Below are 13,511 nucleotides of genomic sequence, written 5' to 3' on the forward strand. Positions count from 1 at the left end.
AGTCTTTCCGGCACCTTCTCAAATTTCTCTCCCAAACTGGCGGCCATCTTGAATCGCTCCATCCGATGTTTCAGAGCCGGAACGGCTCCAGGAACTGCCCGACTCACAGGGGCGGAAGGGGCTTTAAGGAGAACCCCGACAAGCTTGACTCGTCCCCCCCCGCTGGTCTGGGGGGTGACCCCGAGAAAGACCAGAGATGGGGGGCAGCCGAGCAGTGGACAATGGGTTTGGACAGCAGCCACATCCTTTTGGTGAGGAGGAAGCATCTGGTGGCGGGCAGAGCTTTTCCCACCGTAGCACCAAGCCTCCTTGTCCAACGATGGGGACACAGCCGGTTCGCACCGGTTTGGGTGAACCGGTGGTTAACTTTCGGAGCGATTTGGTGAACCCAGTTTCGAAGAGCAGGCGGCAGTGTGGAATCGAAAGTCCGTTCCACTCGTGTTTTCTTCAAAGACCGATTCGAGGATCGAAGCGGGGGGGGAAGTTTCGAAGATTAGGCGGCAGCGTGGAATCGAAAGTCCGTTCCGTTCGTGTTTTCTTCAAAGACCGATCCGAGGATCGAAGCGGGGGGTGGAGTTTCGAAGATCAGTCGGCAGCGTGGAATCGAAAGTCCGTTCCATTCGTGTTTTCTTCAAAGACCGATTTGATGATCGAAGCGAGGGGAAGTTTCAAGATCATTCGGCAGTGTGGAATCGAAAGTCCGTTCCATTCATGTTTTCTTCAAAGACCGATTCGATGATCGGGCGAGGGAAGTTTCGAAGATCATTCGGCAGCGTGGAATCGAAAGTCCGTTCCATTCATGTTTTCTTCAAAGACCGATTCGATGATCGAAGCGGGGGAAGTTTCAAAGATCAGTCAGCAGCGCGGAATCGAAAAGTCCGTTCCATTCGTGTTTTCTTCAAAGACCGATTCGAGGATCGAAGCGGGGAGAGAATTTCAAAGATCAGGCGGCAGCGTGGAATCGAAGTCTGTTCCGTTCATGTTTTCTTCAAAGACCGATTCGATGATCGAAGCGGGGGAAGTTCGAAGATCAGTCGGCAGCGTGGAATCGAAAGTCCGTTCCATTCGTGTTTTCTTCAAAGACCGATTCGATGATCGAGCGAGGGGAAGTTTCAAGATCAGTCGGCAGCGCAGAATCGAAAGTCCGTTCCACTCATGTTTTCTTCAAAGACCGATTCGATGATCGAAACAGGGGGATAGTTTCAAGATCAGGCGGCAGCGCCGGAATCGAAAGTCCGTTCCATTCGTGTTTTCTTCAAAGACCGATTCGAGGATCGAAGCGGGGGTGGAGTTTCAAGAATGGCGCTTCAAAATAAATCTTGTTTTAGTTTTGGGAAGCGTGGCTCACGGCTCATGAGTACCTGCTGGAACCCTGACCCCCGCCTTTCTCCTCAGATCAACGAGACCTTCATGACGGAGGACTGTTCTCAACGATGCACCTGTCAGGCCACGGACATCCTGGATTGCTCGCCGGCCGGATGCGAGCCAGGGGAGATCTGCGCCGTCTCCGGTTACGTCCGCAACTGCTTCCGAGGTGAGTGGGGGGGGGGCAAGGCGGTGGAGGCGGGTTTCCTGGGCTCTCTCAACCACGGACGGTCCCTCGCCTCTTCGGCGCCCGCCTCTCCGCCTCTCACCCGTCTCTTCCTCCGCAGACAACGCCTGTCTCAGCAGCCCCTGCCAGAATGAGGGGACCTGCCAGGTCACCCCGTCGGGTTTCCGGTGCTTGTGCCTGGAGGGCTACATCGGACCCCTCTGCGAGAACTCCCCGCTGGAGAGTTCGACCCCAGCACCCTCCCGAAACCAGCGCCACCAGCATCAGCCAGGCAGCGCCGGACATCAGCCAGGCGCCGCCAGACATCAGCCAGGCGCCGCCGGACATCAGCCAAACGACCGATGCAGGTACACAGACCCCCCGCTCTGGCCTCCCCGTTGTAATTCCCCGTCAGGAGAACGAGCGCGTACAAGGAGATGTATTTGGAGAGTAGCGTTTGAATAATACCCCCACGCAGCACACAGATACGCTGTACGGTAAGCGTAGGTTTTTAACTTCCTTTCTGGAAGCAAATTTAACTTGGGAATGACTTTGGACTGCTTGTTTTGGACTTGAGAGGTGTTGGAATCACACACACAGACAGCACACAGATACGCTGTACGGTAAACGTAAGTTTTTACTACCTTTCTGGAAGCAAAAACCTACATTGACTGTACGGCGTAACTGTGTCCTGTGTGTGTGTGTTATTCCAACACCTCTCAAGTCCAAAACAAGCAGTCCAAAAGTTAAATCAGTCCGTTTTTCCATCCAGGGATAATCCAAATATCAAAGTCCGTTGTCCAAAAAAACAACAACAGTATCAGACTTACATAAAATCCAGGAATATCAGTCGATGAGAAGAAATGGACAATACTTTCCGACAGAAGGAAACAGAGATCCACTCACACTCTCTTCTGAGACTAAGACTGAAACTACCCCAGCTTTCTGGCTCCATCTTATGGCCGTTTGAGGAACCGCACCCATTTCCACGCTCTTAAAGACACAGTACTAAAAGGTTTATCCTGGTTTATGTAGTTCTAACCCAAATAGTTGTTAGGCGACTCATATTCCTCACACACACACATACACACACACACACACCAGGCCTGGGACTCCGTGCCTCCTCATTCACACCCCTGTTCCCCTTTTTCTTCTTCTCCCCCCCCCTCCCAGGACACCAACAGGGACCCGACTTGTTGGCCATCCTTCTGGGCGTCTTCATCCCGTTGGCCGTCCTCCTCCTGGCGTTGATCATCTTCTGCTTCTGTCGGCACCGGAACCAGTAAGGAGTCGCCTCAGCCCTTAAATCGAAATCCAGGCAATTCTTACCCGCGAGCCGTTTTAGCTGAGCAAGAATTACTCATACTTTACCAGTTTCTGGTTAGGCAGCAGGTAGTTGTTTATGGAGCGGGAGGGGGAATTGGAGGAGACGGGAGAAGGCGGAGGAAGAAAAGGGGGAAGGAAGGGGAAGAGGAAGAAGAGAAGGAGGAGATGGAGGAGGAGGAATTGGAGGAGACGGGAGAAGGCGGAGGAAGAAAAGGGGGAAGGAAGGGGAAGAGGAAGAAGAGAAGGAGGAGAAGGTGGAGGAGGAGGAATTGGAGGAGACGGGAGAAGGCGGAGGAAGAAAAGAGGGAAGGAAGGGGAGGAGGAAGAAGAGAAGGAGGAGAAGGTGGAGGAGGAGGAATTGGAGGAGACGGGAGAAGGCGGAGGAAGAAAAGGGGGAAGGAAGAAGAGGAGGAAGAAGAGAAGGAGGAGAAGGTGGAGGAGGAGGAATTGGAGGAGACGGGAGAAAGCGGAGGAAGAAAAGGGGAAGGAAGAGGAGGAGGAAGAAGAGAAGGAGGAGGAGGAGGTGGAGCAGGAGGAATTGGAGGAGACGGTTGAAGGCGGAGGAAGAAAAGGGGAAGGAAGAGGAGGAGGAAGAAGAGAAGGAGGAGAAGAGAGGAGAAGGTGGAGGAGGAGGAACAGGAGAAGACGGGAAAAGGTGGAAGAAGAAAAGGAGGAAGAAGAGGAGGAGGAAGAGGAAGAAGAGGAGTAGGAGGAGACAGGAGAAGGCGGAGAAAGAAAAGATGGAAGAAGGGAAGGAAGAGGAGGAGGAGGAGGAGGAGGAAGAGAACTGTGGGCTCCTTGCTGCTCTCTGAGCTCGGTTCTCTTCTTGCCGACGTTTCATGACCCAACTAGGTAGCATCCTCACTTGCCCGGCTTCCTACTTTGGGCCAAGGAACGCCTTCTGGAAAACCCCACCCGGCACCCCGAGAGGGGGAAACGTTTGGCCGCTAGCCGAGCCCCCTGCGAGTCCTTTGGGACTACCCTCCCCATGAGCTCCCCCGTCGGTCCTACAAGCCACCCTCTCCTCACGGCGGGGCATGGGGCGGTCCTCTGCCGTGTCCGCCCCGCTGCGGTGCCCCTCTTCCCCCCTCACCCCACTTGCCAGCCTCCAGCTCCCCCTTCTTACCGTCTCCATCGCCCGCCCTCCCCCTCAGGGACAGGGAGGGGGAAGAGCCAACCGAGGAGGGTGGAATCGGCCGACGGAGCCAAAGAGCCGCATGCGGCTCCGGGAGCCACAGATTGCCGACTCCTGCCCTAAGTCGAGCGCTCCTCGTCCACGGGTGGAGTTGACTTCAGAGGAGACCCGCAACCGCCTGCCCCAAGCCTGGCGTTACACCGCGAGCCCCCCTGACCCGCCCCGCCCCCGGGGCATTGTCAGAGGCGCACGCAAGGGCCGGCGGAAGCTTCCTGGGGGAGGGCGGCTTCCCACGTAGGGCGGCGCAGCCTTTGCGGCCCTCACTGCAGCTTCCCGGACGGGTGGTTCGGCCCGGTTCGGCCGAGCCAGTAGCGTCGCTGAGCGGCGGAGAGCGAACCCCCTGTTCTCTACGCCGCTCTGCCGTCGGGCCCGTCCGCTGGACTCGATCCTCCGTTTTGCGCCGGCCCGGTGGGTCGGCTGCCCCGAAGCGTCCGGGAGAAGTCGGACGCGCACAGGGGGTGAACCGGAACGCCTCTGCGCCGGCGCAAAGGCTGCGTTTGGGCCACGCCGCGGCCGCGGGAAGGCGCAAAACTCTGGGAATCCGACCGCCGCGTCGCGACCGCCGGACTCACTCGGCCTTCGTCTCTTTCTTTCAGCAGGTACAGATACAAGCTGGAGGAAGACCGCCTCTCCGTCCTCTCGAACTCAGGTGAGGCCCGGGGCCGCCGCCGCCGCGACCCCAACGCCCCACCCCGGACACCCTCGCACCCGGCACCGCTCCGACCGATACTCCCTTCTGTCTTTCAGGCTCGGCTGACTAGCGAGGGTTCCCCTTCCGCCCCTTCCGCGAGAAGAGCCGCGTCTTCGTCCATCGCCGCGGCCCCCGTCCGGACTCCTCCCCTCCCTCGGCTCCTCCCCCTCCCCCCACCGCCCCCGATCTCTAGGGGGGAGGGGGATGAGGGGACCTCAACCCGGAAAACTCGACCCGCGCGAGCGGGCCACCCGCCGACTTGATGGACGGGTCATCCAGCTTCGTCCCGGATCGGTGGGTCGGGTCCCAGCGGTGAGCCGTGTCCGCATCCCCACCCCACCCCCACCCTGGGGGAGGGAGGAGGACCTCCGCAGGAAGTGCCTGGGAGGGAGGGAGGGAAGGAAAGGACAGAAGAGGAAGGAAGGAAGGAAGGAAGGAAGGAGAGAGGAGGGAGGGAGGGAGGAAAGAAGGAAGGAAAGAAGAAGAAGAAGGAAGGAAGGAAGGAAATTTAGAAGAGGAAGGAAGGAAGGAAGGAAGGAAGGAAGGAAGGAAGGAAGGAAGGAAGGAAAGAAGGACAGAGGAGGGAGGAAGGAAGGACAGAAGGAAGGAAAGACAGAAGGAAGGAAAGACAGGCGAAGAAGAAGGAAGGAAGGAAGGAAGGAAGGAAGGAAGGAAGGAAGGAAGGAAGGAAGGACAGAAAGAGGAAGGAGGGAGGGAAAAAGGAAGGAAAGAAGAAGAAGAAGAAGAAGAAGAAGAAGAAGAAGAAGAAGAAGAAGAAGAAGAAGAAGAAGAAGAAGAAGAAGAAGAAGAAGAAGAAGAAGAAGGAAGGAAGGACAGAAGGAAGGAAAGACAGACGAAGAAGGAAGGAAGGAACGACAGGCGGGTGGGATGGAGGGAGGAAGGAAGGAAAGAAAGACAGAAAGGAAGGAAGGAAGGAAGGAAGGAAGGAAGGAAGGAAGGAAGGAAGGAAGGACAGAAGAGGAAGGAGGGGAAGGAAGGAAGGAAGGAAGGAAGGAAGGAAGGAAGGAAGGAAGGAAGGAAGGAAGGAAGGAAGGAAAGAAAGACAGAAGAGGAAGGAAGGAAGGACAGAAGAAGGAAGGAAGGAAGGAAGGAAGGAAGGAAGGAAGGAAGGAAGGACAGAAGAGGAAGGGAGGAGGGAGGAGGAAGGAAAGTGGGAGGGAGGGAGGAAGGAAGGACAGAAGGAAGGAAAGACAGAAGGAAGGAAGGACAGAAGAAGGAAGGAAGGAAAGAAAGGAAGGAGGAAGGAAAGAAGGACAGAAGGAAGGAAGGAAAGAAAGGAAGGAAGGAAGGAAAGGAAGGAAAGAAGGAAGGAAATAAAGAAGGAAGGAAGGAAGGAAAGAAAGGAAGGAAGGAAGGAAGGAAGGAAGGAAGGCTGCTCTCCTTCCCTGTACCCTCCCTCTGGGAGCCCATAGACGTGAGTCTCCGGAGACCCCCTCCCATCTGGCACAGCCCTTGGATCCCACCCCCCGCCAGGTCCCAAGAAGAGACCCTTCCCCACCCTTTCCCCTCCCTCTCCTCCTCCCCACCAAGAGGCGCCAAGGCCCGGCTGCTGAGGAAGAGGACGTCCCAACTCCCCTCCAGGGGAGCTCTAACCTCCCGAAAAGCGCACCTCCGGGCCCGAAACGAGCACACCTGTGGGAAGCAGGTGGAGCGAAGCGAGGCGCCCCTTTCCCCCTCCACCCCCCTCCACCCCCAAATAATACCCAGCATCCTCTTTGGCCCTTGGACCCACGGCAAGAAGATCTGGGCAGGCATGACGAGCCGTGGATCTCCGCTTGGTCTCCCTTCCTCGGTCCCGTTAGGCCTCAGTTTCCCATCTAGGCCCAGATCCAAGCTCAGCCGCCGCCATCTTTCCTGGAGGGGCCCATTTCACGCCCCAAAAGCCCCCCTGAATTTGCTCCCCTGCTTCCTCGGGCGAAAGGGCTCCCCTTTGGCCATCTAGATGTTCCTGGGCCTCCTCTTCCTCTCCGCCTGGTTGGGTTTCCCTCCCGAAAGCATCAAATTGAAAAATCTTCCCTTCCGGGCAAAACCAAATAAAATCTCTTTTTTAAAAAAAAATTACCACGGCTCGTTGAATGACGTCCCGTTCGCCCAAAAAGAGAAATAAATAAAAAATCTCTTTTTGTAATTTCCCTCTCTCTCACTTTCTCTCTCTCTCTCTCTCTTTCTTTCTTTTTCTTTCCCTCTCTTTCTCTCTCTCTTTCCCTCTGTCTCCCTTTCCCTCTCTTTCTCTCTGTCTCTCTTTCCCTCTCTCTCTCTTTCTCTCTCTTTCCCACTATCTCCCTTTCCTTTCTCTCTGTCTTCCCTCTCTCTCCCTTTCTCTTTCTCTTTCTCTCTTTCCCTCTGTCTCTCTTTCCCTCTCCTTTCTCTTTCTCTTTCCCTCTCTCTCACTTTCTCTCTTTCTTTCCCTCTTTCTCTCTCTCTCTTTCTCTTTCCCTCTCTCTCTCTTCTCTCTTTCCCACTATCTCCCTTTCCCTTTCTCTCTGTCTTCCCTCTCTCTCCCTTTCTCTCTTTCTCTTTCTCTCTTTCCCTCTGTCTCTCTTTCCCTCTCACTTTCTCTTTCTCTTTCCCTCTCTCCTCACTTTCTCTCTCTCCCTTTCTTTCTTTCTTTCCCTCTTTCTCTCTCTCTTTCCCTCTGTCTCCCTTTCCCTCTCTCACTTTCTCTTTCTCTCTTTCTTTCTCTTTCCCTCTGTCTCCCTTTCCCTTTCTCTGTCTTCCCTGTCTCTCCCTCTCTTTCACTTTCCCTCTTTCTCTTTCCCTCTCTCTCACTTTCTCTCTTTCTTTCCCTCTTTCTCTCACTCTCTTTCTCTTTCCCTCTCTCTCTCTTTCTCTCTTTCCCTCTGTCTCCCTTTCCCTTTCTCTCTTTCTCTCTGTCTTCCCTCTCTCTCCCTTTCTCTCTTTCTCTTTCTCTCTTTCCCTCCTCAAGTCTCTCTTTTTCCCTCTCACTTTCTCTTTCTCTTTCCCTCTCTCTCACTTTCTCTCTTTCTTTCCCTCTTTCTCTCTCTCTCTTTCTCTTTCCCTCTCTCTCTTTCTCTCTCTTTCCCACTATCTCCCTTTCCCTTTCTCTCTGTCTTCCCTCTCTCTCCTTTCTCTCTTTTCTTTTCTCTTTCCCTCTGTCTCTCTTTCCCTCTCACTTTCTTTCTTTCCCTCTCTCTCACTTTCTCTCTCTCTCTCCTTTCTTTCTTTCTTTTCCTCTTTCTCTCTTCTCTTTTCCCTCTGTCTCCCTTTCCCTCTCTCTCACTTTCATCTTTCTCTCTTTCTTTCTCTTTCCTTCCCTCTGTCTCCCTTTCTTTCTCCTTTCTCTGTCTCTCTCCTGTCTCTCCCTCTCTTTCACTTTCCCTCTTTCTCTTTCCCTCTCTCTCACTTTCTCTCTTTCTTTCCTCTTTCTCTCACTCTCTTTCTCTTTCCCTCTCTCTCTCTTCTCTCTTTCCTCTGTCTCCCTTTCCTTTCTCTCTTTCTCTCTGTCTTCCCTCTCTCCCTTTCTCTCTTTCTCTTCTCTTTCCCTCTGTCTCTCTTTTCCTCTCACTTTCTCTTTCTCTTTCCCTCTCTCTCTTTCTCTCTCTCTCTCTCCTCTCTCTCTCTCTCTCCCTCCCTCCCTTCCACTTCCTCTCTTTACTCTCCTTCCTTCCTTCCTTCCTTCCTTCCTTCCTTCCTTCTGCTCCCTCCCTTTTTTTCTCCTTCCTTCCCCCTTCCTTCCTTCTTTCCTTCCTTCCTTCATTTTTTATTTATTTTTATTTATTTGATTTGTCCATCGCTCACAAGATAATAGATATAAGTATAAACAGGAGTAAGACTACAGGAAACAGGTACGAATCAATGGGGACCATAGGAACAGGGACGGGAGGCACGATGGTGCCCTTATGCACACACCCCTTACACACCTCTTAGGAGTAGGATATTCTCTCCTTTCCTTTCCTTTCCTTTCCTTTCCCTTCCCTTCCTTCCTTCCTTCCTTCCTTCCTTCCTTCCTTCTTTTATTTTTTTATTTTATTGATTCATTTGATTTGTCAACCACTTACAAGATAATAGGTGAGAGTGTAAACATTGAGTAAGAATACAGGAAACAGGTACAAGTAAATGGGGACCATAGGACAGGTAGGAACGATGGTGCACTCCCTGCCCTTACACACTCTTAGAATGGGTATTCTCTCCTTTCCTTTCCTTTCCTTCCTTCCTTCCTTCTTTTATTTTTTTATTTTATTGATTCATTTGATTTGTCAACCACTTACAAGATAATAGGTGAGAGTGTAAACATTGAGTAAGAATACAGGAAAAAAAGGTCTGGATCAATGGGGACAACAGGACAGGAGGCACGATGGTGCCTTTATGCACACACCCTTTACACCCTCTTATGGTGCCCTTATGCACACACCCCTTACACTCTCTTAGGAGTAGGGTATTCTCTCTCCCTTCCTTCCTTTCCTTCGTTCCTCCCTTCCTCCCTTTGCTTCCTCCCACTCCTTCCCTTTACTCTCCTTCCTTCCTTTGCTTCCTTCCTTCCTTCCTTCTTTCCTTCCTTCCTCCCACTCCCTCCCTTTACTCTCCTTCCTTCCTTTGCTTCCTTCCTTCCTTCTTTCCTTCCTTCCTCCTGCTCCCTTCCTTTTCTCTCCTTCCTTCCTTCCTTCCTTCCTTCCTTCCTTCCTTCCTTCCTTCCTTCCTGCCTTCCTTCCTTCCTTCCCTCTGCTCCCTCCCTTTTTTTCCTCCTTCTTTCCCCCTTCCTTTCTTCTTTCCCTCCTTTTCTTTTTTAATTATTAGATTTGTCCACCACTTACAAGATAATAGCTAAGAGTATAAACATTGAGTAAGAATACAGGAAAAAGGTCTGGATCACTTGGGACCATAGACAGGCAGGAACGTATGGTGCCCATATGCACACACACCCCTTACACACCTCTTAGAGTAGGGGTATCCTCTCTCTTCCTTTCCTTCCTTCCTCCCCTTCCTTCCTTCCTTCTTTCCTTCCTTCCTCCACTCCCTCCCTTTACTCTCCTCCTTCCTTCCTTCCTTCTTTTTCCTTCCTTCCTTCTTTCCTTCCTTCCTCCCACGCCCTCCCTTTACTTCTCCTTCCTTCCTTCCTTCCTTTGCTTCCTTGGCTTCCTTCTTTCCTTCCTTCCTCCCACTCCCTCCCCTTTACTCTCCTTCCTTCCTTCCTTCCTTCCTTTTGTTTCCTTCCTTCCTTCTTTTTCCTTCCTTCCTCCCACTCCCTCCCTTTACTCTCCTTCCTTCCTTCCTTCCTTCCTTTGCTTCCTTCCTTCCTTCTTTCCTTCCTTCCTCCCACTCCTTCCCTTTACTCTCCTTCCTTCCTTTGCTTCCTTCCTTCCTTCCTTCCTTCCTTCCTTCCTTCCACTCCTTCCCTTTACTCTCCTTCCTTCCTTCCTTTGCTTCCTTCCTTCCTTCTTTCCTTCCTTCCTTTCTACCTCCTTCCCTTTACTCTCCTTCCTTCCTTCCTCCTTCCTTCCTCCCATCCTTCCCTTTACCCTCCTTCCCCTTCCTTTTGCTTCCTTCCTTCCTTCTGTTCCTTCCTTCCTTCCTTCCCACTCCTTCCCTTTACTCTCCTTCCTTCCTTCTTCCTTCCTTCCTCCCACTCCTTCCCTTTACTCTCCTTCCTTCCTTCCTTTGCTTCCTTCCTTCCTTCCTTCTTCCCTTCCTTCTTTTATTTTTTTGATTTTATTGATTCATTTGATTTGTCAACCACTTACAAGATAATAGCTAAGAGTGTAAACATTGAGTAAGAAATACAGGAAAAAGGTCTGGAGCAATGGGGACAACAGGACAGGTAGGAAGGACGGTGCCTTATGCACACACCCCCTTACACACTCTCTTATGGTGCCCTTATGCACACACCCCTGCACACACCTCTTGATGGTGCCCTTTGCATACACACACCCCCTTACTCACCTCTTATGGTGCCCTTTTATGACACACCCCACACCTCTTATGGTGCCCTTATGCACACACCCTTACTCACCTCTTATGGTGCCCTTATGCACACACCCTTACACCCCTCTTTATGGTGCTCCTTATGCACACACCTCTTATGGTGCCCTTATGCACACACCCCCTTACACTCCTCTTATGGTGCCCTTATGCACACCCCTTACTCACCTCTTATAGCACACACTTTATGCACACACCCCTTACACTCCTCTTATGGTGCCCTTATGCACACACCCTTACCACACTCCTGCCCATGGTGCCTTATGCACACACCCTTCTTACACACTCTTATGGTACCCTTATGCACACACCCCTTACACACCTCTTATGGTGCCCTTATGAACACACCCTTGGTACACACCTCTTATGGTGCCCTTATGCACACACCCCCTTACACACCTCTTAGGAGTAGGGATGTTTCTCCTTTCCTTTCCTTTCCTTCCTTCCTTCCTTCTTTTATTTTTTATTTTATTGATTCATTTGATTTGTCAACCACTTACAAGATAATAGCTAAGAGTGTAAACATTGAGTAAGAATACAGGAAAAAAGGTCTGGATCATGGGGACAACAGGACAGAGTAGGAAGGACGGTGCCCTATGCACACACCCTTACACACTCTTATAGTGCCCTTCATGCACACACCCCTTACTCACCTCTTATGGTGCCCTTATGCACACACCCCTTACACAATCTCTTATGGTGCCCTTATGAACACACCCCTTACACACCTCTTATGGTGCCTCCCTTATGCACACACCCCTTACACACCTCTTATGGTGCCCTATGACACACCCTTACACACCTCTTATGGTGCCCTTATGCACACACCCTTTACTCACCTCTATGGTGCCTTATGCACACACCCTTACACCCCTCTTATGGTGCCCTTATGCACACACCTCTTATGGTGCCCTTATGCACACACCCCTTACACTCTCTTATGGTGCCCTCTGTATGCACACACCCTTACTCACTCTTATGGCGCACTTATGCACACACCCTTTACACTCCTCTCTTATGGTGCCCTTATGCACACCCTTACACACCTCTTTTATGGTGCCCTTATGCACACCTCTTACACACCTCTTATGGTGCCCTTATGCACACACCCCCTTACACACCCTTTATGGTGCCCTTATGCACACACCCTTACACACCTCTTAGGAGTAGGGTATTCTCTCCTTTCCTTTCCTTTCCTTCCTTCCTTCCTTCTTTTATTTTTTTATTTTATTGATTCATTTGATTTGTCAACCACTTACAAGATAATAGCTAAGAGTGTAAACATTGAGTAAGAATACAGGAAAAAAGGTCTGGATCAATGGGGACAACAGGACAGGTAGGAAGGACTTCCGGTGCCCTTATGCACACACCCTTACACACCTCTTATGGTGCCCTTATGCACACCCCCTTACTCACCTCTTATGGTGCCCTTATGCACACACCCTTACACACCTCTTATGGTGCCCTTATGAACACACCCTTACACATCTTTCTTATGGTGCCTCTTATGCACACACCCCTTACACACCTCTTATGGTGCCCTTATGCACACACCCCTTACACCCCTCTTATGGTGCCCTTATGCACACACACTCTTATGGTGCCCTTATGCACACACCCCTTACACTCCTCTTATGGTGCCCTTATGCACACACCCCTTACACACCTCTAATGGTGCCCTTATGCACACACCCTTACACACCTCTTATGGTGCCCTTATGCACACCCTCCTTACACCTCTTGTAGGTGCCCTTATGCACACACCCCCTTACACACCTCTAATGGTGCCCTTATGCACACACCCCTTACACACCTCTTATGGTGCCCTTTATGAACACACCCCTTACTCACCTCTTATGGTGCCTTATGACACACCCCTTACACACCTCTTATGGTGCCCTTATGCACACACCCCTTACTCACCTCTTATGGTGCCCTTATGCACACACCCCTACACATCTCTTATGGTGCCCTTATGCACACACCCTTACACACCTCTTACGGTGCCCTTATGCACACACCCTTACACTCCTCTACGCGCGCTTATGCACACACACCCTTACACACCTCTTACGGTGCCCTTATGCACACACTTTACACATCTCTTATGGTGCCCTTATGCACACACCCTTACACACCTCTTACGGTGGCCCTTATGCACACACCCCTTACACTCCTCTTACGCGCGCTTATGCACACACCCTTACACACTCTCTTACGGTGCCCTTATGCACACACCCTTTACACACCTCTTACGGTGCTCCTTATGCACACACCCCTTACACTCCTCTTACGGTGCCCTTATGCACACCCTTACACACCTCTTACGGTGCCCTTATGCACACACCCCTTACACTCCTCTTACGGCGCCCTTATGCACACACCCTTACACACCTCTTACGGTGCCCTTATGCACACACCCCCACACACCTCTTACGGTGCCCTTATGCACACACCCCTTACTCACCTCTTACGGCGCCCTTATGCACACCCCTTACACACCTCTTGCTGGTACCTTATGCACACCCTTACACACCTCTTATGGCGCCCTTATGCACACCCTCTTACACACCTCTTATGGCGCCCTTATGCACACCCCTTATCACCTCTTATGGGGAGTTCTCCTTACACACACCCCTACTCACCTCTTATGGTGCCCTTATGCACACACCCCTTACACACCTCTTATGGTGCCCTTATGCACACACCCCTTACACACCTCTTATGGTGCCCTTATGCACACACCCCTTACACTCCTCTTAGGAGTAGCGGGAGGTCAAGAGTGGATAGTTTGAGGTTAAAGGAGTAGG

At 51.8% G+C, this 13,511-nt stretch overlaps 1 protein-coding gene across 1 annotated transcript in view; it reads left to right on the top strand.

The window, feature by feature from the left end:
- LOC148123709 (zonadhesin-like) overlaps window positions 1-4,809 on the top strand; it is an 8,822-nt gene extending 4,013 nt beyond the window's left edge. Inside the window, exons 4-8 of the mRNA XM_087919022.1 lie at window positions 1,396-1,534; window positions 1,653-1,899; window positions 2,705-2,813; window positions 4,649-4,701; window positions 4,800-4,809. Of these exons, the coding sequence (XP_087775148.1) occupies window positions 1,396-1,534; window positions 1,653-1,899; window positions 2,705-2,813; window positions 4,649-4,701; window positions 4,800-4,809 (558 nt within the window). The remainder of the gene's footprint in view (window positions 1-1,395; window positions 1,535-1,652; window positions 1,900-2,704; window positions 2,814-4,648; window positions 4,702-4,799) is intronic.
- The last annotated feature ends 8,702 nt before the right edge of the window (window positions 4,810-13,511 follow it).

This window comes from Pseudonaja textilis, unplaced genomic scaffold (genome assembly GCF_049901715.1).
Source record: "Pseudonaja textilis isolate UNSWEBS1 unplaced genomic scaffold, rPseTex1.2 PTEXSCF23, whole genome shotgun sequence".
NCBI lineage: Eukaryota > Metazoa > Chordata > Lepidosauria > Squamata > Elapidae > Pseudonaja > Pseudonaja textilis.